The sequence below is a fragment of the Lineus longissimus genome, chromosome 10, assembly GCF_910592395.1.
Source record: "Lineus longissimus chromosome 10, tnLinLong1.2, whole genome shotgun sequence".
NCBI classification, from domain to species: domain Eukaryota; kingdom Metazoa; phylum Nemertea; class Pilidiophora; order Heteronemertea; family Lineidae; genus Lineus; species Lineus longissimus.
In genome coordinates this window covers 2,354,557-2,381,010 of record NC_088317.1, presented here as the reverse complement: position 1 = coordinate 2,381,010, position 26,454 = coordinate 2,354,557, and the positions used below count along the sequence as shown (strand labels likewise).

General features: G+C 42.3%; 1 protein-coding gene across 4 annotated transcripts; it reads right to left on the bottom strand.

Moving 5' to 3' along the window:
- Positions 1–9,280: 9,280 nt before the first annotated feature.
- On the bottom strand, positions 9,281–25,633 carry LOC135494548 (uncharacterized). 4 transcript variants are annotated; one of them, XM_064782634.1, is made up of 14 exons: positions 25,481–25,633; positions 19,272–19,377; positions 18,007–18,123; positions 17,551–17,682; positions 16,790–16,885; positions 16,447–16,575; positions 16,101–16,247; positions 15,414–15,568; positions 15,017–15,122; positions 14,622–14,793; positions 14,169–14,367; positions 13,576–13,762; positions 12,664–13,353; positions 9,281–10,083 (listed from the first exon to the last, which is right to left on the bottom strand). In XM_064782634.1, the coding sequence occupies exons 2-14, from the start codon at positions 19,365–19,367 to the stop codon at positions 10,045–10,047; spliced, it is 2,265 nt and encodes a 754-aa protein (XP_064638704.1). In that variant the 5' UTR covers positions 19,368–19,377; positions 25,481–25,633; the 3' UTR covers positions 9,281–10,044. The 4 variants fall into 4 exon arrangements, with proteins under 4 accessions (XP_064638704.1, XP_064638706.1, XP_064638705.1 ...); XM_064782636.1 differs by having other exon boundaries at positions 18,007–18,072; positions 25,481–25,632; XM_064782635.1 differs by having other exon boundaries at positions 19,272–19,369; positions 25,481–25,630.
- Between the last annotated feature and the right edge of the window lie 821 nt (positions 25,634–26,454).

The following is a 26,454-nucleotide window of genomic DNA, read 5'->3' as shown; positions in this document are numbered from 1 at the left end:
ACCTGGGCCTAAATTCCCATTGTTCTACTGTTTTAACAAAGGGTTATCAGGGCAAATATTGATAGCATCGACCCCCACGAAACTGCTTCATGGGGTCGATGGGCCAAAACCGACAAGTGCAAATGAACGCACTGATTTTCATTTTAAAGAAATGAATTTCAAGTCAGTTGGATTTCACAGCCATTTTGAAACACCCGATACCACCTCACCCGATCCTCCATGCATGACTATAAGTCTATGAGGAGCAGCAGTAAGAGAAGCTAGCTTCTCTAATTTGTTTTTCACATCGTATCGATATTATGATATTGTACTTCTTTCAAGCGTGATTCACTATCACCAGCAACGTTACGTGTTTTGTCTGGTAAACGTTTCGAATTTATTGAAAAATGCAATTTCAAGCGACACCCTAAAAATGGACAGTGTACTTGAAACTGGCTGGGTATGTTCTCACTTGATATTGTAGCAATCCAACAGTTTTGTTTTTATTATTCATTATTTTAACGGTAACCAAGAGGCTCCAACATGTCTAAATGCGGCTATATCAGCCAACTCACAGGAAGGAATTGATCGTTTTGTCACTTACGCTAGCATTGTACATACTGTCAAGATGAGTTTTAATTGTTTATTGATAAATCAAATCAGTACACGAGTTAGTTAAAGGACAGTACTAATATTTCTGTCCAACAAAGTCATATTGAAACGTAGTATCTCTTCCTTCCCTACGCTTTTTCTCTTGCAGCGCTACCCAGCCCAGTAGCATTCTGGCCACTGAATTCAACCTTTGGTTTCAAAGATTACAAAGGGATCTTCAATACCGTTGTCGTAGGGAAGGTCACGCTCTCGGAGGGTCCATATGGACCAGGCACCTCCCATAAGTTTGACAACGCCTCCAGTAGTTTTCTTCGGGTTACAAAATGTGAAGTTCTCAATGTGAAGAAGAGTTTTGCCGTGGTGGCAATGGTTAATCCGTCCTCTCAAGAAGTTATGCCGATCGTTGAATATCTTTCTGATGAAGAAGGCATTGGTTTACATATATGGACATATCCAAAGCAGAATTTATATATTTATTATTATGGTGGAACGGCCATATACACAGACGAGGTAGTCGTACCAGAAAACACGTGGTCACTGGTGGGCGTGTCTTATGATTCGGACTCAGGTTTCGTCACTTTAGTTTCGAACAATATATCCAAGGTGATTTCCTCTCTGAAGAATCTGGACCTTAGAAATAAGACTTCTGGGGATTTGATTATTGGGGCCCGGATATTTGGTAAATATCAACGACATTTTGATGGTTGCATATCTCATGTACGATTGTACAACGTGAGCCTGACCGCTGATGAAATGAGGTCTGTTGTACCAAACCTTCCTGGAAAAGGTAAGATTGTACACTTTTTACATCAACATCGACATAGCCATTAAGGGGGGGTGGGGGGGGGGGTGAAATTAACCCCTGTTACTATTTGTCATTGTCATGTTGTCATGCCTGAGGGGCCTCGGAGCCAAGGGGTTGACACTGCTGACTCCCGCTAAATTTGGCCAAGGTTCGATCCTGGAACAACCCTGGATTGTATATTTCTATGAACCGACATGGTTTCCAAGGAACTTAAATTCCTGTCTTCTCACATTCATTCGAATAAATCCAATTCGAGTGCAGGTAAAACGCCTTGAAGGGGGAAGACTTCTAGAGATTAACACCTCCAAGTGTAGGGCGAACGCTGAGAAATAGAAGAAGAAGAAGAAGTTGTTATGCCAAATTGTCCACTTAGGCACTTCATGCGGTCGTTATTCTATCGTCCTCACAAATCACTCGATTCGTATCCAACCGAATGAACACAACGTTGTCGGAGATTGTGACCGCAACTAGACTGGTGGACGGTTCCTGTCAGATGACATATACTTGTACTATTATTGATGATGCGACAAGACAAAGCAATCTTTTCTCTTCTTCAGCGACATTCATAAATACAGCATGTACTACAACAATAACTGCAGCACCTACCACTGCCACTACTGCAGCACCTACCACTGCCACCACTGCAGCATCTACCACTGCCGCTACTGCAGCACCTACCACTGCCACTACTGCAGCACCTACCACTGCCACTACTGCAGCATCTGCCACTGCCGCTACTGCAGCACCTACCACTGCCACTACTGCAGCAGCTACCACTGCCACTACTGCAGCAGCTACCACTGCCACTACTGCAGCACCTACCACTGCCACTACTGCAGCACCTACCACTGCCACCACTGCAGCATCTACCACAACAACTGTAGTACCCACATGTACTACCGCAACAAACGCAGCTCCTGTGACGACAACTACAACCGCAGCACCTACTACTACCACTACAACTACCACGACATTATCGACCACTACCACTTCTCCGAGAGTCTTTAATCACAGACTGGATCTTCACCGTAAGACAATTAATCGTAAACTTTTAATATTGAACTTAATTCGGCTTTAAATACAATGTATAAAATTTTAGTAGAAGCCAAGACTTTTGCAGGAAAACAGATATTTAGCCTTTTCCGCATGTCCCTGCTCTTCTTAACAGCTAGCTAAAGGGCCCTCAAAGAAAGTATCAAGTAAAATGATAACATTTTTGTGTGTGTTGTTTATGTACATTTTGGTCTTCAAGTGGCGTAGTCATCAAACAAGACTTTAAGATCCACATGTACATTCATTTGCACATTCGCCGTTTTATTTATTTCTACCTCAATTCCAGACGGCTATACCCGTTCCCTGACCCCATGCCGATCCGAGAATTGGGCCTACAGCAACCAAACCGGAATGTGTTATATGTTTCTCACTGATAAAGTCAGCCAGGCGGAGGCAATAGATGTATGCAGAGCCAAGGACAACTCTGATCTCCTTTCCATTCAGAACAATGATGAGCAGGAGTTCATTGATGAAGTGCTCAGATATGATTATTTTGACCATTGGACGCTTGGAAGGAGAGTTGGTATGGTTCTCGCTGTATACGTCAATCAACATCCAAAATGACAGCAATATTTCAAAGTAACACTCCCAAGCTTATTCGTCAAGTGGTAGGCCTAAACAGGAAATATCTGATGATGGCCAGGAGACATGACTGCTGACATTACTTGATCACCAATAGATATCTCGAGAATGATATCCGGTTGAATATCAATTAAGAGGGTGTTTCAGTGATGGAAATCAAAAGATTGTCCCGTGTCGCTCGGGCATTAGGCTAATCGGCGAGGTATGGTAATTCTAGCATGGTATTCCTTACGTTCAGATCAAACATGACTGTCTTTGCAATTCTTCACCATCATGCTCGGGAAAACGAAGTATAATATTGGTGTCTGTATAACTTTATTGTTTAAGTCTGTCTCTTTTTCTCTTACCGAAGCTGGCACTACTTCTCCTGATGACTTCAAGTACGCTGGAAATGATATTACGTACTCTAACTGGCTGTCGGACGAGTTGCTCACCAAGACAGCCAAGGGAGTGGAAGTCTGCATCAGTCTCGTAAAGAACATGTTAGCTAAGGAATTCTTCCTAATGGGTTGGAAGTGGGACACAAAACCCTGCTCGGAAAAGAAGAGCTTTGTCTGTCAACACGAAGGTAGGATTGTTTTCGAAAATATATCAGTGTCATGTGTTCTTGATAAACGCTAATGCATAACCGTGGAACAACGCGGATTACTCCATTTTAATCACCTGTGTTTAAAAAGAACGTATTATTGAAAATACAAAAATTACTGAGTGGTAGAGACATCCTTCTGATCACTTCACAAAATTGAAAATACCATTTTTTCCTCAGTCAATCTGAAAGTGAGAATGTATCAATCTATTTGACAATGCATACTGGCTTCCACACAGCAACCCTTCCAGGGAAGTCAATTGCAAATATCTTTTGTTATTTTGAGTTACCCATTCTTCTCTAGTCTGTATTTGTTGTTAATCGATACAGCATGTTAATTACAAATACCACGTTTTGCTCCTTACCATGTCCATTCTTGTTATTATTCGCCCCATAGCCAAGCGATGTCCTTCCATGCCATCGGCTAAATTCGTGGAGCCACACCCACCAAAGCCCTTCATCGAACTCACTATCAAGTACGCCTGTCAGCCCGGTTACGAGATGCCAAACTACACACTCCGATACAAGGAATGGCAAGCTAAGAAGCCTGGTAAGTACTACCTTCGGTAGCAAGAAACAGCTCTTACATGATCGCTGGTTACATCAACAAGAAAGCAATCTTTGAGAAACAACTTGGAGAATCTTCTCTTGTCGATTGCTGGACTGTCGTCGCCTCACTGCAACTTTATGTGCTGAGACCATCGTTTTTGTTTCAGATGATCGTGCTTCAAATCCAGGCAAAACAATTCTTCATCTAATTTGCATTGTAATGGTTTCTCCCTGTTTGCAGCATCTACTGCTACTAACAAAATAATACAGGCCTGGCAGGCGTCGGAGCCCAGCATCACCAAGATGCCTTCGATGCAGTATGTTTGTGAATATCCAGGAAAGTGGAGCGAAGGGTCCCTGGCGCCTTGTGAACGTAGGTAACAAGCTAGGGTCGTGGTCGAGCAGTCTCATGTCAGTGATGGTTGTTATGGCTTGGAAACCCATAAAGACCATCACTGACATCTGTTGTTAAAACTTCGGAAACCCGATTCGTGTAGTTTTCAGTATAATCATCATCCGCCAGTGGATGACCGCAAGTGAATTGTGAGTGCACCATTTCTTCTCTCCCCGAAGTTGAAGTCTCTCTCCGAAGTCTCTTTCAAAACTTACTGAAACCAGGAATTTCGCTTCCAGCCAAAGGTTGCAGGGAACCACCTGATGTGAAATACGCTGAAAGGAATTCAAGTGAGCGCGTCTTCCCCTCATGGGTTGAATACACATGTGAGCATGGCTATCATTATGCCTACGATAACACGAGTGCCAAGGTGGGGTGGTGCGGCCCGGATGCCGAATGGATTGATGTACCAGAGGCTTGCGAACGTGAGTAGACCACGATCAGTTTCAATCCTTTTTGGCAAATCAATAGTGGTATTATGAATTTTTGGGGTCATCCTCTAAGCAGGCGTACACGTAGGACCCGACCCCCTGAGCTATTTTGGGTGAACTCCGTTGTGGGAACACGTCTTGGATGTGGAGACAACCAGCTTTTATCCTCAGGAGTGAATAAATGATGAATCGGGAACCAATCTCCTTAATTATTGGAAGCAGGAGCCAAAGTTCATGCAACATAATGCGTGTTCATGTACATGTAGATGTTCCTCTACTAACGCCATCAGTCTGTCGGCTCTCTCCATTTCCAACGTCATCATCAAATATGTCGGAATCAAATAGCTATGTTGCCGCCAACATGTTTACCAGCCAATACCACTGACGACAAAATCCATCTTTATGAGTTCATGATATGGGGTTTCTCTGGCACTTCAGCTGTAGAATGCGAACCCTTTCCAAGAGTCGGCAACGCCACAGTCAGCTCCGCCAAGAACCGTTACAAGGAAGGCGTGGCATGGACATGTAACCCAGGGTTCATGTACCCTGACCGGGTGGTCAGTAAGTGGATTTCCTGCAGAGAGAACTTCATCAACTGGCAGATTGGACGATGGAATATCAGCAAACTGGAGGACTGCATAAGTAAGTTTTGGGCATCGCATTCACGAGTTCGGTGGAAGAGGTAATTGGGAATGCATCTTTCGTCCATACATTTTTCACGTGCAAGCTCGCTCCAAAAGTAATGTCTGTGACACGAATGGATTTACTGTCAGTTAGAGAGGGCTATGTTCTTCCTGTCTGCACGAAGCGTTCAGTCTTGAGCCGGTGTAACATCTGTGGTTGTTCCCCATGTTTCAGTGTTTCCAAACAATAGGCAGCTAGAGAGGCCATGACTTTTCAATAGGGGGATACACAGAAATACTCGTCAATCTATTTTTGAGCGTTCCCAAACAATGAGGGGAAACACTCAAAAACAGAAACACTCAAAAACATTACACCGGTGTTATGTGCTCTTTGCCAACGATGCAGCGCTCTTTGCGACTATTACCGCCCAATGAGGGGCAGTTTCCGAAAAAGAAATATCCGTAAAATTACCCCACAATACATGTATCTACAAATAGCAGCTAAAAGGACCTACGGAGCTACTCATCTGCAATTGTGTCAATGCCTGTTTCGACTTGGATCGTTTCCCGCTGTGGTTTTCCCATACCCGCTGATGGAACCGATCGTAGTTTTGCAGCGGGAGACTATCCTAGTAGCAGCAAGCCTTCATTAACGTGCCTTTTCAGCACTGGAGTGTCCAACTCCGCCCCTCCCCGCCAACACTACAAAGACCTCCAACGAAACAGCATACAAGACTGTCATCCATTACTACTGCGTGAATGAGAAAGTCGAGTTTCTTACCGGTGAGAGCGAGCTTCGGACGGAGTGTGGAAATGGAGCGGACTGGGTACCTAGACCGCTCCCTTGTAGACGTAAGTGCCTTCTGATGTATCCTGAGATCAGGCTTTTTTATTCCTTCGTCATAGACAGGCGGAGTATTATGAAAACCACTGGCTATGCCAGGCTGCTTCTGATGTTGTCGATGTAGAACTTAGGGAAACTAGCGAATAAGACGATATCCAACATTTGATGTGTTGTTCACCACTGCACTTCCTCGTTCTACCTCCGAAGCTCATACAGTATCCCTTTGTCGTCCCGGATATAGAAGTAGCATCATAGCAGCAGTAAATACAGACAATATTTATTTGGAAGACTTTGGGTGTGTACACGTACGTGTAATTAGGCAGTGTACTCCAGTGAAAATCCCTTTTTTAGGTCGAGTTCCTCAGATTTGTAGTTGCGCAGTTTCCCCACAAATGGTACTTCAGTGTGTTAAGAGTGCACAAGATGAAGGACCCTTGTCTATTGTGGACTCAACCGTTGTTACGCTTGTACTTGTGTGTATGCTAGCATGTTACTTTAAGTCTGTGATGCAAGACGAGGTACCCTTCACATGACTGCTTGTCCTTGTAATATGATCGATGGACCACGTATATATATTTATGTACGTCAACTGATAGCTCTTGTCTCATTTCAGCAAAACCAAAGAAATTGAAGTTAAAGGGAAAGATATTTGTGCCCGAACCGATGGAATCCCCTTCCGCAGAAGCTGTGGGAACGTTGGCCATGGTCATCATGTTCGTCCTCTTGATTATCATGGTTCTCATGGACATCAGCAGTATAATTCATGGATTCAAATGTTTACGATACAATCTTAGGTCGAGGTTCTGTCGGAAGAAAAGAGACTGAATATGTCTCCGCCCAACAAGAACGTGGTTTAGTTTATTACCATTTTCGAAAATTACCTAATGATGACATACTTAGCACTTTGGAGGATTGGACAATCTTAGATCGAGATTCTGTCGAAAGAAAAGAGATTGAAAATGTCTTCGCTGTTGCCCAAGATCATGGTTAGATTGTTTTTCTTCGAAAATGACTTTATGCTGACTAAGCAGTTTTGGTGCTCATGAAAGGAGCGACATTAACATCTGTAGACGGTACTCTGAATCGATTTCACATTTCAATTTATGGTTCACTTAACTTAGTTTACTTATCATATCGTACAGATACCGATAATTACATTGGCCCTATTGTTGATTTCAGAATAATCGGTAGAGGAAAAGTGACAATTTGGACTATTCCAGATTTTCTTCTTAGAAAAATCTTCTCATTGAATAACTGTGTTGAAATTTACCTGTGCGTTTTTTAATGCTCAGCTTGATTTGAATGTCTAAACGAACATAAATATGATAAAGAAAATGAATTATTTGATTCTTCAACATGGCTGACATAATTGTGTTCTTTTTGAAACGGATAATACTAAGCTACAGTTGAAGAGGCTTGGCTCCCGTGTAGTTCATCCAAATCATTCTGGAGGCGGCTTCAGCAACAAAATGATGAAATACATTGCCCTGTTCTTGGTAAGTTGCTTCGTTCCTAAGGCAAAAATTACGAGAGAAGTGTCGAAAATGGATAAAGAGATATTTCAGTTACTGGTGATTGTCAAAAAGCGCATGTCGATGCTACCAACCAAAAGATTGCTGCTCGATATTTTTGAAAAAATGTGATTTTTATATTTTCCCTGGTCTTTTAGATTATTTCTGTGAAATGTACTAAATGCACAATGCGATCTTCCTTGCAATGATGACCGAGTTATTTACAGTTGTTTGAGTGGTAGCTTTATCTACCGTTTCTTACTTTTTTCAGTTAGGTTTGACCTTGATCGGGGGCATCCCAATTGAGCAAGTCTGCAGTGTAAGTGGCCGATTTCGTAAAGCTTCCAATTTTCCTATGGCCGGAATTAGCAAACATCCATCTCGCATGCTATTAGCTTACTGGCAGAGTTAGCGATCCTCCATGACATAATTTGTACTCCCAAAAGTCCTTAGAACCGTCTCAAATGTCATATTCGTGCAGTTGCATATCGACGTCATTTCGTCATTATCATCATAATCTGAATTTCCACACTCAAGTTGATCAAAATCTAACTTTAGCTTCGACATGCTATCTACTTTTGTGTAGGGTTTTGAGTGTACTGGAAGCAAGGTCTGCCGAGCATTTCTCGAGGTGTGTCGCCATGGCTGTATGCCTGGCCAAGCCCCAGTCTACCAGCCTCGCTGTGTGTACTTACCTGGGGCCGTTCGCAAAGAAATACCCGGTATGAAGATCACATCTTGTCTGCTATCCCGAGAAACACGACATTTAAAAAATTCTGTCATGTTAAGTTAGGTACAGATTATTGTCGATATACTGAATGAATATGCTGAATGAATATGATATTCTGTAGATTTCGCTGTTGATTCAATCATAAGGCGAGATCACTGAGTGGCATAGTGGTAAGAGTGACGAGGTCGTGGGTTCGCCTCTCTGAAGAATCACTGTCGTTTCCGTATAATGGCCACCTAGCATTAACAACGTTACACATGCATGCATGTATTGCACTGCATGCTTGTCCATTGAGCTTGGAGCGCTTGCTCATCCACCCGTCAATAACGTTATTCATCTGAATCATATATGTTTTTCCATATCTTTAGGTCTATTGAAAGAAGAAAACGTGTTCCAGTGAGCGACCCTGCACCAGTGACAAGCACTCTGAGAAGTAATTCTTTTATGATTTGTAACGAGCAATTAAAGTGATTGGACAGACCCTTTTCTTCAAACGCCCACGCGTGAGAAAAACACAGGTGCAATGAATATACGTGTATACATGTAATGTAATGTAGTAATAAAACGATTATATCTTGATATCAAATAATGAAAACGGTGTTTTATTTACTGGCGATAACTGTATCAAATAAAGTGGAATGTTAATATAGTAAGTTGTTCCCGACTCCAGCCGTGGACTATAAATTAAAAAGTATATTATGACCAACAATTCAGAATTGAGTGGTGGTGTGAGTTTCAAATGCTCTACACTACACCATCCCAATGGGGGAACATTAACGGCGTATTTTCGGTTTACATGTTTTAAAATTTATCAATCTTCTCATGTACAGTCATCAGTGTCTGTGTCAGGCTACTAATAATCTACATTCCACATCAAAGTGCTGTACTTTTAAAAATCTAATCCTAATGTGAAAACAATACAGAATCGGTTACAGTTAGATTTAACTGAAATACTGAAGTAATATAACGTTCGACAACGAGCCATAGTTTCAATTTGAATCGCTTGAATAAATAGTATCACACCAAACAACCCAAAACGTTGCAGTTCTACATCTTTTCTGCTTGCCAAAGTACGACTTCTTCCGTTTTGCAACTAACAAGTTCGCCTAAATTGATTCCAGGTACATTTGCGGCAAGATATACTGTCCGAAAAAAACACCATGGTTCCGATTCCCGGATGGAAAAAAACTATCCATGTACTGGCAAGCGCGTGGCTTTTGAAACACTTTATCAATCGTAATGTAATAGTACACGATCATAATGACACGTGGAGAGCGTTATTCCTTTCTTCTGAATCAAAACAGCAGCAGTTTGTACCTTCCGCAATCGGAAGAGTCGCGTCTTCCTAAAAGTGCAGGTTTTTGTGGTCAGCGTCGTTGTCCACCTGAAATTAAAGAACAGGTATGACAGTTAGTCAACGCCGTATAATTCTGGACTATGTCTCCATAATATTGGGTATTATGAATAAAGACGAGCAAATGCTTTTTTCTAAAACTTCACGTACATTTACACTAGGCCTTTCTGTACAAAATTGAAGTAAAAGCATTCGCTAGTCTTTATTCATATCACCCATTGTGTTATATTGACAATGTGTACACAAAAGGAGTCGCCGTTCGTAATAACTTGTGGTCCAGGAATATAGAAAAGCAGTTATACACACATTCTGAATCATCAGAGGTACTCCGTCCGTTAGTTACCTCCTTGGTATTACGGAGGAGTCCGGGTCGGCGGAGGTGGTCAAAGCTTGAGGGTCAAGATGTTATACACAAGGAAGTCGAATTATGATGTTGCTCGAACACCCGGCTCGAACACTAGTGAAATATCATTGGCGAATTTTGACATTTTTTGATATAAGATTTGTGAGGAGACATGTGCAAAGGTTAACTACACGACTTACAGCCTACACGTACCAATTCTACATATTTGCAATATTAGATATGAGTTACGCATGTTAGGCCATCTTTTATTTGTCATTTACATAATATTTATTGTACGTACCAGGTCTACGCACTAACCTTCGTCCCCACTTTTCACCATGTCCAATCCATCACCGAAGTAAGCCAATCAAAAGCGTGCAAGAGCGGCGACCACGTGACAAAGCCAAGTGAGGGAAATGGCGGCGCCGACCTCGACTGGGCTTTGGTGCATTTGGTATTCGCACTGTGGACAAGCGCGTCACCTCTTACCCAATACAGAAAGGACAGTCCATTGCCCACGTCCTTCGTTATTTTAGGGTGAGCAAGTGCACATTTCAATGCCGCCAGTACTGTATAGCGGAAATAACACTTGCCCGAGTGGTATTGAAATACCCTGCATAACAAAGAACTTGACAATGGACTCGTCTTCTTGTGTGTATCGTCCGGAACGCTTACACACAGTGGTTGAGCTCGGTAGGTTACCATCTATGTACACATGAACACGCACACAAAGCATCTAGTATATCACAAAATAAGCATTCATTTATTCTGCCAGTAGAAAACACACTAGTTTACATCAGGATCTATACTCGCAATATATGAAATATAAGAAGAAAACGTAAAAATTAGTACTGTTATGATTCTAGAAACGATCACTGTTAGGCATTATACACTATAGGTTAATTTTACATTGTTTATCATTATCCTGTGCTACATACATGTATTGTGTACAGTTGTTCCAGGTCTCCATCCGGGAATATTATGCTACAAGCAACTTTTCAGTGATACAAATTATGCTAAATGCTCTCCTCTTTCAGCAAAAGGAGGATTTTATCATGCAAATCGAATACAAATTCAGCTTTTTACAATATACACAAAGTTATCAGATAAGAAGTGCATGCTACAGTTATGTACCACCCCTTCAAGTATCGGTAATCAACATGGTGATTTAGATTAAAAGTGAGTTTTCGCAAATCCCCGAAACGCCACGCGATTGCCTGTCTCATTGTTCGACCTCGTGATCAGGACCTCGAACAATGGGATATGGGCGTTCGTTTTGATTCAGGGGATTTGCGAAAAGGGTTCCCTATTATAATACCGTTTACTCGGCACAATAGATTCACCCGAATCTTTTGTTAGAAGATTTTTAAGTGGTCAGGGGCAATCCTTTCAGTTCCTTAAGTCTCAACAAAGGATTCCAGCGAGTCTATTGTAGCCCGTAACCGGAGTATAATTTGAATCGCCATTGTGATGTGTATGCATTACGAATCGCCACGACACTCCCTGTTCTCGAATAAAGAACGATTTTCTTCAGGGAATCGAACCCTCGCGAACGTGTTTGCAGCGCTGTTCTTGCTCCTCAATCTCACACTGGTTTGTGGTGTAAAATAACAGTCCGGAGGCAAACGCGGATGAAGATTCGGTGAAGGAGCCATGACTTAAACCAATCAGAAGATCACTTCTGGAAAAAACCCACGGCGCCGTGTCTTGATATCTTCTGGTGGTTGGTTTCCACGCACGGGGAAATCATATTAACCATTGTGCGCATTATCACATGCATTACCCATTGCCTTGGTTAGAGAAAACAATACAATATATGCACCATGCACATGCGGGATGGAGTCACATTCTTATTAGATATTAGTAAACAGTTGAACGCACATCGCAGAATGACGTATGATGCCACACGATAAAAATTTTCAATAATGATTGCCTGACCATAACCACGAAATCGAGGCACAGTGCTTTTTACACTGTAAACAGTGCTGTGCTGCAACTGAGGTGTTTTAGAATTGCAGCTATGGCCCGGAGTGTGTGACCAGTCTGATGAACCAGTACGTTTGTCGAACTGAATTGAACATTTTTGCTGTGGTGTAGCTTACGTTTTTATCTTAAAATGGATCAAAATTAGCGGGCAGTCAAATTTACTTGGATATGCCCTTGAGAGCCGACATCATTTTCATTCTGGTTTTCATCTTTTGGATATTAGCAGCAACCTTGGCGTCTTTTGGCTCTAACTCAAGCATATTCTTTTCATTCGAATCTACCTTTCTAGCTTTGATGAATCCCTTGGTGATTGCGTCCCCGAGGAAGAGTTTCTCCTTGGTGATGCTGTCAAAGTAAAGGCTCTCGTCAGGGTCGACGATCCCGTGGGAGACCGCCTCGTTGTACGAGATCTTCCGGTTGCGCTTGCGGTCAATGACGCCGTGGACTGCATACGTCTGAATCTTCATCTCGGGCTCCGGGACATCGTCCATCTGTTCATATTCTACCTCAATCAAACCGACCTCAATGGCATCAGCAATCGACATGGTCTCATTTTCTTCTTTGTCCCGGAAGGTCTGCTTGCTGATATTCAAGATGCCAGCTTTCTCCGCATCCGGGACGGACATCTTAGCGTCTGTATCCGTATTGACAACGTTTAGTATCTTGTACGGTCGCGTCTCCTTGGATGTCTTGATTGTTATGATCCCGTATGATGTCGTCTTCTCCACGCTCTTTTGGACATTCTGGATCTCCACCAAGACCTGTCCCTCAGCCATTGCTTGACCTAGAGGCTTCGTCTCGCCGGTCTTGGTGTTGCAGTATTCGCCTTTTTCCATGTTGATGATCCCTTTCCCGACGGCTATCTCGAAGTTTAAGTGGTCGCCGGACGATGGATCAACCGCACCAATAATAACCATCTTTGTCTGAGTCTCGGATTCTGAGCGTGTTACTGCTTCAGACTCTGCAGTCTCCTGCAATATTTTAAGAAAGTACCAATTAATGGTGAATCTAGACCATCAAAAATGTATAACATACTATTGATTCATGCAAAGAATAGGCCAAATGCCTCAACACAATCATAATCAAAACTCCCTAAGTCGATTCCTGTGACTTTATTAGGCCGGTCTTTATCAACCAGATAGGCATCAACTCGAACAGAGCAACGGATCAGACATGCCAGAGCCCGAACTTACTGTCTCCTCGCTAACTCCGACAGTGACCCCCGGCGCGACTGCCTCCACGGTGCTGACGGTCTGCATAACCAGTTCCTCCTCCGCGTCGCCTCCGCCGAGCCGCAGATACTCCTCCCACTCCTTCATCCACTCACTGAACTCATCCCACCAAGAGGAGTCACCGTCCAACATGTACTTCTGCCATTTCCTGAAAAAAAAGGTTGGTTTTAACTGTAGAGAGCAGTTGCCGACAAACAGGCAACCTAAGTTCTAGTGCTAGGAATGCACGATTCAGTGAGGTCCTCTAACCTGCCAGGAATACCCTACATGGAAGCCGAGTAAGTCTGGGATGCACTGTTCCTAGCTGTTAATGATTATCTCCCTCCTACGCTCTGCCCGATCGAGAAGGATATTTCCGAACTTTTGATCATTTGGTCCATGTTCCAGGCAGATAAAACAACGAAAGGACCAGTTCTCGAAGTCGCAACGAGAAGACAAATACAGTGACGACAAATACAAAAGGGAAAAGGTTCGACCTTGTGGTTACGGTTAAACCTCTCAATTACCAGTACCTGCTGCACAGTATGCATGGATTCATTTTTGTCAACACTTACTCCATGAGATCATCGAAATTAACTAATTGGTAGTCTTCCCATCCTTTGACCATCAGAAGCTGCTCCGGCATCTTGCCCATCTGTACCATCATAGCAAACCGGCGCCATTTGTCCAGCAGTTCTCTATACGTGGTCACCAGGTCATTCATAGTCCTGGTTATCTCGGCTATTTCAGTCACCTGCGCGTCGTCCGCTGCAACTGTAATTCGAATGGCATTTTTAAAAATTTATTCACAGCAACATTACAAAGAGGAATTCTTGTGGAAAGAAAGGCAAAGGTGGTTAGTGTCTAAGAGAGTACCCTTACCAATTCAGGCCCTTGCTCGACAAAAATGGCAACGCATATAAACTTGAGATGTACCTAATAGTAACTGTCAATCTACCCGAGACCCTTATGACCCTTTCAAACATTTTTTTCCTAAAGCGTTTTGGACCTTCTCAATCAAAACCTACTTCTTCCGTCCCCGACTTCCAGGAAAAGTTTCGTGACGTAGACACCATCGTCCTGCATCCGTGTATATCCGGGGCATTTTGCCCAGATGCTAAGAAAGGTTTCCTTGGCATTTCCAACCAGCCTCTTGATCTCTTCCTTTTGTGATGAGGGAAGGCACTTCAAAACATCATTCTGTAATGATAGCAAGAAGTGATAAAGACTGAGAAGATTGCTGCATGGTAGAGGTGATAATCCTATAGCAAGAGGGGCACATGGGGCCCTCCTCATTTTGGACTAGATTGACATTACAGAGAAGCGCATCTGTGAACAGGGCAATAGACATAACATTTTTTCTTCTTCAAAAGTTGAACGTAGAACTCGTTTTAAATCAGGACTTTCATGACTGTATGCTCACCTTTTGTTCTTTCCAGTAGCTGAACATCTTTACTAAATATAGTAAGATGTACTTTCCTAGGATCTTGACGGCGCTCACCCAGTGCCCGAGTAGTTTAACCTGGAGCCTGCAAGTTACAAATACGTAATAACTTCATCACATCTATCACGAAGCAAAGAAAACGTCTAGTTCTTCTATTCTGAGAAAGTGGGTGTGACAAAGTTTGAATGCCTCTACAGCGGCTTTATCTTTCGCAGTGATCTCTTTATGCCATGGATGGCGGATTTGTGCAAGTCAGGAGAACCGAGTCGAAGTTGCGAATGTGGAAAGATAAGACAAATGGTAATTAGCAAGCCCAAATGCTAACGCTTGCATTATAAGAAAAGCCTTCGATTTAGATCCCACGAAATGGACTTACTCGAACGCTTCGTTCAGCGCCTTGATATCTGGCCCAGGGATGAGCACAATGGGGGAGGGAACATCCCCTGTCTGGCCTGTTGCGTTCTTCACTGTCCACAGCTGGATGTCCTTATTCTTTAGCAGGGACAGGTCGTCACCTTGTTTGAACTCAATCTGCAGTGTGAAAATAAACATACACTCTTATATTGGCACTGTATGTAGTGTGCCTAGATAAGGCTGGCTCTACAGAATTTTCTGATGACACTTTAGAAGAAACAAATATTACATATATCGGCACTATTTCGAACATTACAGCGAAATTTCTTTACTCTGAGTGCACTAACTTCCCAGACGCCTGACCTATCGTTATCTCTCTCATTATAAGTGCTAAGTTAAGTTAACGCCAGCGTTAGTAAACAAACATGTTTTGAACAACGGGCCCAGATCATCGACGTCTACGGCCGTGACCACATATAGTTCACCTTTTTACATGTAACGCGTCACTGTTCACTTTTCATGCGTGACACGAAGAACGAACTACATGCAGTCACTTCTCAAGAGCGGGCTTTATATGATTCACAATGTCACTTTTCACCCTGACATCGTGTTTTAAGCCAAGGTCAGTTTACTCGTGACAAGTAAAACATAAGGCGACAACGTGAAGTCTATATAATCATGGCCTCAGAAAGGATTTCAAGGTGTATACCTGTTTATTTTTGTAAGCGCAGAGCGCCATGACGGGTATGCCATCAGCACTACTATCCGTCCTCTTGTAGACTGGGAGGATCGTCCGGCTACGTTCATACACCTCCATCACCTTACCTTGGAAGAAGTAAATCGCGAAAACTACATTCTGAAAACAGAATTTAAGACAAATCTATGACTTAAATTCTCGGATTACTTTCGATTTTTCCAATGAAAATAACAAACGCCAGCTTCAAGTTAGCAACTATTTTGCGGAATTCCTGTGTCCCGCTGCCGTTCCCAGAGGCAACGAACAATGTCGGAGGAAAGAGATATAACACTTACGTCAACTGAGGAGAAACCTTTACCTTTGTCCTCTGTAGCAGTTTTTGGCCGTCCTCAAGTTTGGCGTCGGGTCTCTCACTCTCCACGATGGAAATGAGTTTGGGCAGGCAGTGGTCCATCGACCTAACATACTCCTCGATCTCGTAGAAGAACTGGAACGAGAGGAGAGGGTGGATGAGGCAAAGATCATTTAATTGCAAGCACAGCAAAGAAAAAAATGTTCGACGTGTCGATCAAAAACTTTCCATCAAAGCGCACTTCGTTGCAGTTTTGGCGTAAACAGAATATTGCAACTTGAGTGTTGGGACACTGAAAAGTATCACTGACTCTTGAACTCTCATGGATAATTGTGAATTTGTAGTTTACCTGGTGGTAGTTGGCTGCATTTCTAAGGTGCACCCTCATACACTCATCAAGTCGAAGGACGTACGCCCAGGCCCCTTTCATCAAGTGGATGTTCTTCTGCAAGTTGATAGCGATATTTTGTCAATTAAACAAATGGTGTCTGAACAGAATTGATTCTAAGTTATCTACGCGCCTATGCTTCAGCTGTTGGTAAGGCAAGAGATGGCATTGCGACCTAACTTGGCCAGTTATTGGTTATGTTCGTCAACAATGTTTAGCTTTAGGAAAATGATTTGAAAGCCTGCTTCAGAGCCGTTAAGCTTTTATAGGGAGATGTTTTGGAAGCCTACTTCAGGACTTTTCGAAAGAGGACCCGATGGGTCAGGCGATCAATTGTATAGCAGGTAGAAGAAACGATGAAATGAGAAGCATTTGCGAATGGTGATCTAATCATGGATTTTTTTCCCCAGAAACTTCAGGTAAGGGCCGCAGTCGATTCCATATGCTGTGACCGCATTCTCCTAAAAAATGAAGACTTTTCAGACTTTAAAAAACTTCAATGGTTTTTGGCGAAAACAAATATGTACCTCGTAGAGGTGCTTCAGGGAATTGGAAAACCATAGTGGTTTCCACAATCTCAAAACCAATTGGGGGTTTTCATCTTACACACGAAACCTCTACTGGGTGTATATTTGAAATGGCTGAAACACATTTGAAACTTTTTCAGAGGCCAAAACCTTTATTTCTATAAGGGCCGAGGATAAGGGAGGTTTTGAGCTTACGGTATAGCCGAGGACGACGTTGTTGTTATCCTCGTCTATGAGTTGGTTGGTCATAGTTACGATGTCTTGGTCCGCGTTCTCCTTGGAGTTGACCAACTGGACAGCCTTGGCGTCAAAGTCATGGCTCAGGTTCTGAAGATCGAAATAGTAATGGATGCATTACATTTACAAGGAAGAAGGACCTAATGACACGAAAGATGTAATTCGATGTTGGCGAATGGTAGAAATCCTGTGTCTACCTCCTTGCTCAACAAACCTATCACCATTAGCCCGATAGTGTAGATGCAAAAGTAGGACAAGGTCAGCATTGCCACAAACTAAAGCATCCTGACTTTCGTGGTTTTATACTCCCTTTACAGTATCGATGAGATCCAAAAGCACTGGCAGTCAAGATGCACTAAATGTAAAAGGAGAGCATGTCAGAAAAGCTTTGTGGAGAACGCCTTTGTTACTCACCTCGCAGCCTACATCAAGTTTTGCGATTTTCCTCAACACCTGATGGTGGTCAGCTCGACTAGAGGACTGCAATCGTAAAATGGAGAATGCTATTCTTAACCTCAGCAGCTTTGAGAACTGAAACACAACCACAACACAGTGTCGCCATTTTGAGCACCACCGCGACAGGAAGGTAGAAATACGCATGCGCAAAGACGGCCATCTTTAAGATTTTATGTTTACAACACCGGCTTTTTATTTGCAGCACAGTTTTGCCTTATTCGTCGTGGTCGACATTTCAGAATTGAGAGTTACAAAACATAACGTTGATAGAAAACGTATCTCGAATGGTCACAACGATATCTAGAGAGATCGTGTGAGCACCACTACCCGGAGATGGCAGTACCATCTACATGTACCATGCCTTCATCGTAGTCATTGGAAATCCAAGAGACGAAGCGACGTTATGCAAGCCTTTTCTAGAAGTAATTAACGTTTTACAAGACTAATAGCTTTGCTTATAATAAATGTGTTTTACCCTCCGTGTACTTTTCGGAAGAAGCGTTCATGGCAAAGGCATGGTTTAGCAAAATTGACAGGAAGTTCCCCTAAATACGCCCTTTGGATGGCTCGTTTCTGCGGTGATGCAGAATGTACACATTCTCACTGGATTATATGACCGGAAGTTGCCTCGCTCTCCTTCAGGTCATCTCTCAATGCGTAGGCGTTACCTCCAGCGCAGTGGTGTTCAAATAAGGCAGCAGTGGTGCATTCTAATTCGGTCATCTAGGGGTTAGGTTGTTATCAACGACATGCGCTGTATGAAAAAAAAATTTTGGGCTGTGCTGTGGTTGCGTTAGTCTACAATACAAAAAACGTTAATTTTTTGTTACTCTTTCTCTCTATTTCGAAACTGTACATTAGCAGAGGCAATCTTCTTACAATAACGTCTCCAACAGTCAATATAACTATACATTGTACATATTGATAATGGACATACCGGTACACATACATTAAATTACTCTCAGTAGGTTGACATATCGACATCGTCATCCTCATAAAATAATTGATAAAGTCATATTTTCTACTTTTGAGAAAATTGTTTTATGAAGGTGACGATATACCACATACCTCTACGGCTACAGTATCAAACATAACTCTGTATCCAATTGTCGTGCTGCAAAACGAATAAATTGTGCACACTAATGCTATTCTAATCGGGGGAATTACACGGTAATATGGAAATATTATCATAAGCTACATGTATTTTGATTTTGAATATGTACCAGAAGTTCTTGGAAGTCTAGAATGCTCTCGCCCTGGTCGTCCTGGCCGTCAATTCGCATGCCCTCCCGGAGGTGGTCGAGGAAGACTTTATCCATGTCTGCAAGGCTAAGATAAGAAAGTCGAAAAATTAAATTAAAGGAAACCGATCGAGGAAGGCTTTAAAATTGCGATTTTTTGATTAAAAGTGTATTTAAATGTACAATGTATATACATGTACTATTCATTCATCTTGACGTTCATCGATTTATCAGAAATCCACTATTTATCGATGTTTTTTTGCAAAAATGTCACCAGAGCTCATCAAGTTGACATCCTATTTCAATTGACTATTGACGCTAATTTCACCATCAACATGAACATCGTAGTAATAGAGGACAAAAACGCCAAATAATAGGACTCATCATCGCTTGTTATTAAAAAACCTATTTGCCAGAAAGTAAATGGACATCGTCATACATGACCATAAATTGCTGCAGGCGAGTATGTAGGCCTATTGAATACATGTTGAGATCAGAGTTCCGATCTGCGATCACGCCGAGACGTTGCAACCATTTGGACAGGAATGAAAGTTTAGTCCCCGCCTTTGGGATATGTAGTACAACCATGAGTATATCAAGCGACACACAACCGTCTTGTGATTTTTCAGGAAATGTTGGATAGAGACGCTCACCATAACGGTCTGTGACTTCGTACAACCTTTCCTTCCTTGGATTTATACAACTGTGGTCTTGACACAAGGGTGTAACAGTTGGTAAAGTCCTAAGGTAGAGAGTCTGGGACATATGTTTCTATTATGCCATTTTAGTAGCTGAGGTATTGAAGGTCATCGGTCTCTAACAAATGGAATCATGATACCTTAATCCGTCACCATATACAAACTGCTACACCGGGTTGAAAACTTTTGAACATGCATGTACGTGTACATCTTCCTACCCTGTTCGGAGGTCAGTGAGGACAAAAGTGTATGCCGCATACTTAAATCCCACTTTTACAATGTAATTAGTATTTCTGGTACAAACTGTGTGAAAATCTTGCCAAGAAAGCGTCCAGGTCAACATGGTTCACCTCAAGTTTTTAAGATTTGCACCTTAAGGACATGATATATTATGTCGGGCGCCAAAGAAGTACGTCCTTAAACGATAGTTCAAGTTTGCAAGGAAGCCTTCTGTCGGACGTTTGGGTAAACATATATATGAAAAAAAATTCAAGTTGCTTGTTGAATGCTTTTTTTGCGTCGGTGAGTTGATAATTGTTACGTGTGTAGTATAGCAAGTGTAGATTAGTCCATACTTGATGATAAGTACCAGTATAAGATTAACGTACTGACATGTATGTATGAACATTGTGGCTCTGCATTGCATTGTCACATTTCTTCTGTTCAAAGGATTTATGCCGACAAGAGTTTCGGCATCCTTGATATTTTCGCTACACTCATCCCCTCGTGAATGGTCCTCTTGCGGTACGTCTTCTGACGAAGGGAAGCACCGGTGTGACGTTTTTGGTTGTGTTCGTGGCGTGATATTACACTATCAGATTGACAGAATTCCAATCATAAATATTTTGTGAGATAGAGTTATTGAAGTCGGAAGGAAGTATGACCCAAAGATGCCACCTTCGATAAATCATCACGAAAATGATACAGTCATGTAAGGAGAAAATATATTGTTTACAATTTCGTAGTGCGTCCGATGAAGCTATCACTTTTGACTACTAACATATTTGTATCAACATGACCATGTACCCTAGTAAGGCATATCAGTGAGTATAGTGTTGCACCGTATAGTTATAGTTCAATTACACTAGGAATCTTAAAGGATAGCTCCTGGAATAAATCGTTGGCAGCCTTTTTGAACGAAACCAATGGAAATATATTAAATGAGTATTCCTCTTTACCACAAACCTTTTGAAAGTGGAAGAAATATTATAGTTCAGGGAGAAAAATTGATATTAATAGTCCCTATTTTACTGACATGGACAGCGCCATTTTGAGTCAAATTTCCCTCGGTGATGACGCGGTGTGTGCAATGGCAGTGATTGGCTGAAATTCCGAAGCACCGATCGTTCATATTGTGGGCTTGTCACCGCTTTTCGCGCGTGCGCAGTGTGTGAATCCATGTCAATATCCGTTTCTTCGCGATCTCTCTCGCATGTCTCAAGATTTCACGCAATTAAATCATTCTAATTTCGTTTTACTTGGACATTCGCGTAATATATGGATTGCTTGAATGCAAAATGCCTCGGTGCATAGTCCTCATTTTGGCCATCAACATCGGGTCCAGCTGCATCTTCAATAGCTTGAGCCATAGCGTCATTGCCGTCAATCTCCCCCTCTCTTCATATTCCGGCTCAAACTGGTAGCCCTGTACACCAACATTTCCCCCTACATCCAAATCTTCATAACTCCCGCTGCTCATCGAAGTGTCACTGCTGTCAACGTAGCTTTCATCATCTGAGACTGAAGCCCCCTTGATAACAATACAATAACACGATCTCAAAATATCAATCGGCTGACTGCTATTGTGACAATACTGACAATGTGAATTGCACACGTGACGTCACGATTCTCCGGTTTTGGAGGAGAGATCGCGAAAAAAGTGAGAAAATGGCGCCCTCCATAAACTCTGTGTTTGGTGGATTTAAAACACCTTTATTGGTACAAACGCAAATTTTTGAGCGATATACAGTCCTATATTGGAATAATAATGATATACGGAATATGCAGGTGCGTTAGTTTTCCCGATTATCGCTATAGCGATTTATTCCAGGAGCTATCCTTTAACTCATTCATCCGGCCTCGTAAAAAATCCATGCTCGGTTCGCCCTCAGGCCAACGACATATCCTCCTGATTAGTGATTGCCAAGTACGGCCAGTAATTTACTGCGACCTGTATATCAAAGGTAATAAGGCATATAAGCTTTGTAATTTTTGCTAACGACTTACTATTAGTGTCGTTGATTGAACCCGGTACGAAATTCTCATAATTGTTGTGAGAACGTGATCTGGTCATGGGCCCGGTTAGTTTGTTACCGACCATACGGCCGGCAGATACCTTTTATGGCCGAGTTAAATCGACGGGGTGGTACTGGTTACGAAAACGCCTCGAAAGCTGATGAGGTGACGTGATGACGTCAAATCACGTGATTTATCACCGTGGCATTGTCGTTTGTAGCAAGTGTGGTGACGCGTTAGACCATTGTTTGCACCCCACCCCCTCCATTCTTCACAATGCACGCCAATGTAGATTTTTAAAGGGTCAGTGTAGCACGTCTCAACACTGATAGTGATTCTACTGAAACATGCAAAGCATTCTTTTGCAAAACACTCTTTTACATGACAAAAGATAAATATGCCTCGCCGGGGAAGAACATACATGTTTACCTTACAAGATCTCACATCGTGTCCCAATGAGGTGAATGAGTGGAACATGTTATTGTCAATGGCTCACTCTTTGAGATCGAGCAGTCCTATATCATTCTATGAGGATGCTTAGCCAAGCGAAGCGGCGATTTGTTGAAAATATCGTCAAGGCTTTGTCACAAATATTGATCTTTCCTGCATTTGTGGGTCACCGCCGAGTGCTCGTTCACCGATGTCCTTTCTGCTCAAGGAGAGGAATAGTGTCACAAAGCGAAATGTGTTTGTTGATCGACTTGTCTTTTAGAGTTCCAATGTGGCTGGCAGGACGTTGCCACCTAAGACGAGTGTGTCCAAACCCAACAAGCATTTTTTTAAAGTCTATAGCTATAGGCTATAGCCTATGAGTAAATATGGCGGATTCAGTGTTTCGGGGATTCCGATGCCATGCAGGGCTGTATAGGGATTTTTAAGGCCGCTCGCTTTTAAGTTACTTAAAACTACTGAAGTTCATGTAGATAAATATACTCTGAGAAGAAAAGATATATCCTGCCGTTTGTGAGGCAGTAAAGAGAGATGGACCACTTTTATTCTACCATCGGTATGCACCGTCGTCAGCAGATATTTTCCCAGTTCAGACCAAGCTATCTACATGTAGTCTCCTTTTCAAAGCTAGGCAAACGTCTTGAAATAGCTAGACTAGAACGTCATCAAACCTCTGTTCAGACTGGAATCGGGCACTGTCCGTTTTTAATGGTATGGCGGCGAGTAGTGAATTGTCATGCTAAGATGGCTCCGTTCTAATACTGTCATGGTCTGTTCTCATGCGTCTAGAAGGCCTGAGAACATTCACCTAACGGGGTCACATTCCTTCCAAAGTGACCTAGGTCCAGTCGTACTGATGCGAGGAATCCAGTCCATTCGATAGAAATTGAAATAATGGTGTGGCTATTAACAAAGGTGCTTTAACATACTAACCGGGAGCTTGATTGCTCTGGAATAATGGAATTGAGATAGAAGTAGGTGGTTGCGGTAATAAAATAGGCAATTTGACAAATTTTAGTGCTGTGACGCAGGTTGATATTGAACAGCAGCGGTCATCGATGTTGTAGGGATGGCCTATAATCGATTTGGTGCCAATGGTTGCATGGTCACTTCACAGATTTGACCAAGTACCTGAAAGGGTTACCCCGTTAGTTTGATTGGTGGTCGTTTCCACAAAAAAGACGCACGTCATCGCCGTCCCGGTGTAGAAGTTTAAAATAAGGATAGAATGCCCGGGAAACAAAGGATTCTATTATGAGCTTCAATCTCTGAGCTATTGACGGTCAGGGTCTCTATAGAACCACATTGCAGATTACAATAGGGCCGGACACTTTTTCCAGGGGGCATTTGTTATTGTTACACCGGCACCACAGAGAAATTTTGCCGGTGTGTATATACTCGTAGTGCATATACATATGTATACCCATAATGAAAAACACTTTTTGGATTTTGCCAACAACCTTTTAGGGGCGATGACCAGTTCTATAATTGATGGTTCAAATAGGTATCAACCTCATTCTGGGCCCGTTTGTTCAAGTTATATATGTCACTGACGCTGGCGTTAAATGATATGTAGCTTGACGTTAAATCCAGGGGCTTAACCGAAAGAGATAATGCCAAGTCTTTTTCTTTGGTACTTTTATGTTACATCAATGCTATGTGTGTTGGTGTCAAACGAGGTGACTACAAGCACAGTTTGGTGTACACGGATGACAATAATGATGATTTGTGCCAAACCAACTAACCGACAAAGAATCATTGAAAATAGCAGATAGTTGGTCATCAATGAACGAACTATTGGCTACATAAATCATCATGGCCTACTTGGCAGAGAATGATCACGCAAACACCTGAATAACAGTTTAAAAAGCTATCAAAATTGGCATTAGAAACAAATTGTGCACCGCACGCTTCCAGAAAATATTGCCGTGCTTTTCTTATCTTGAAAGGCCATCGTGTAAGGTTGTTATTTAAACACACAAACTAAAAATAAATAAATCACGTCTTCAGAAAATATTCCTGTGTCCTTTTAAAACTTGTCTTATCATGCAAGGCGATCGTAGGAGAATGTGATTTAACAATTTTTGAAACTAAAAAGAGTTAGATGTGGGGGTGTTTTTACCACCATGGGTAATATTTTTGTTTTTCGGGGAGATCTATTACGATCGGCCAGGAAAATGTCCTCCCTTGATAAGCACAGTCCTCAATGGATATTCATACCACATTACGTGGGGAAGAAATCCTCGTAACAATTAACCAGCACAGTCTTGTGACGGTGAAATTGAGGAGTCTTAAGAGTGCGTTTCGCCCCTTCTCAAATTCCTGTGAGAAATGATTCGGGCGAGTCTACTGTGGCCCGTAACCGGCGCCGGTAATCATTCGCTTTGGCACAGTGATGATGTTACATTTCGGCCGCGTCAGTACATGCACATTTACTACCCCTACGTTACAAATAACACATTCAATGGACTCTTCCTATCTGTAGTAAAACAAGGCATGCAAGTTCCCCTCGGCGACAGTGACTGAGTCCGCTTTGATTCTTCTAGAAAAGCTTATCTGTGATCGACTTTATAACATGCGTGCTTCCAATTTGGGCAATATCAACACGATAAAGCACTGACAAAAATCATAATTGGTCATCATAAGATATAATGGATTCCATGTTCATCTATATATGTTTTCTTATGGAGAACAATCAAAGGATACAATGTCAAGTAAGATACCTTTGACATGCACGTATGTTATATCAATCGCTTTGGGGCAATCGAAAGAACTGCCAAATAGGAATATCACTAAAATTCGACCTACCTGATGAAATCGAGAAATGACACCTAAAATCGAATTGATTAACGAAAAATGTTCAGAGAAGACTGTCGAAGGAGGTATATATATGTATCTTTGGAATCCTTGAGAGGAAACCGGGGGCTTGTTCGGTGAGTGGCCGGGAAGCGGGCCGATATATCAGGTGGCGGAGTCGATGACGGATCCCCCGCGTGCTACATTCATTCAATGATGACCTACTTTAGCAATGTGTACAGGCCTGGTCGAGTTGGAGCCCAATTTTCGTGCTGTTCGAATAACATGCCCTGGGTATTTAAATATACTCATCGATGTGTACGAACAAGGTAAGTCGGTTGTGGGTTTGAATGGGAAGTATTAGGCATGTATCTGGTGACAAAAGTATACTTCACTGGCCTCATTCGGGTCAATACAATCCCCATCTCTTCTTGGATGGTCGAGAAGGACGAAAGCTAATGCAGAAGAAGCTAAGATTCAAACCGACCAGTGCTTTGATGTACTCGGTATTGGCACTTTAAAGGGACTATAGGCAGTTGGGCCGGGGGTGAAGTTGTTGATCTCCATCTGACCACATGCCACTGAATCAAGGATCAGTAAGGTGAAAAGATTGTAAAATGTCCATGAAGGGTAAGGAAGAAGACGGAGAAGGAATCCACAGAGATCTTCAGCCTCTTTGTCTTTGGATTTCTTGTTCCGTCTTCTACCTGAACCCTTATACAATGTTTTGGTCCCTTACTGCTGACACTTGATTCAATGGCCTGTGCCTTGGTCTGATTTGTGACTCTCGTTGATTAAAACGTGGTGTCGAAGAATTAGTAGAGACACCTATCGGCGAATGTGTACGACTAATTTTTTTTTCTTTTTTTTTTTTTTCGGGTCCCCTGCTCCCGTTTGTACCCTCCCATGTATGATCAATTTTTTTCATGAGGAGTCGAAACGTAACCGTAGGCTAATCTGCACCAAACTTTTATCCGGGGGACTTA

Bases quoted from the DNA above. Each gene is read 5' to 3' on its own strand.
- LOC135494548 (XM_064782634.1), bottom strand. From the start codon at position 19,367: ATGGATAAAGTCTTCCTCGACCACCTCCGGGAGGGCATGCGAATTGAC. The intron at 13,354-13,575 runs GTAAGTTCGGGC...AAAATATTGCAG, and splicing joins TCGGAGTTAGCGAGGAGACA to GAGACTGCAGAGTCTGAAGC. The intron at 10,084-12,663 runs GTAGATTCGAAT...CTTTAATTTCAG, and splicing joins GATTCATCAAAGCTAGAAAG to GTGGACAACGACGCTGACCA.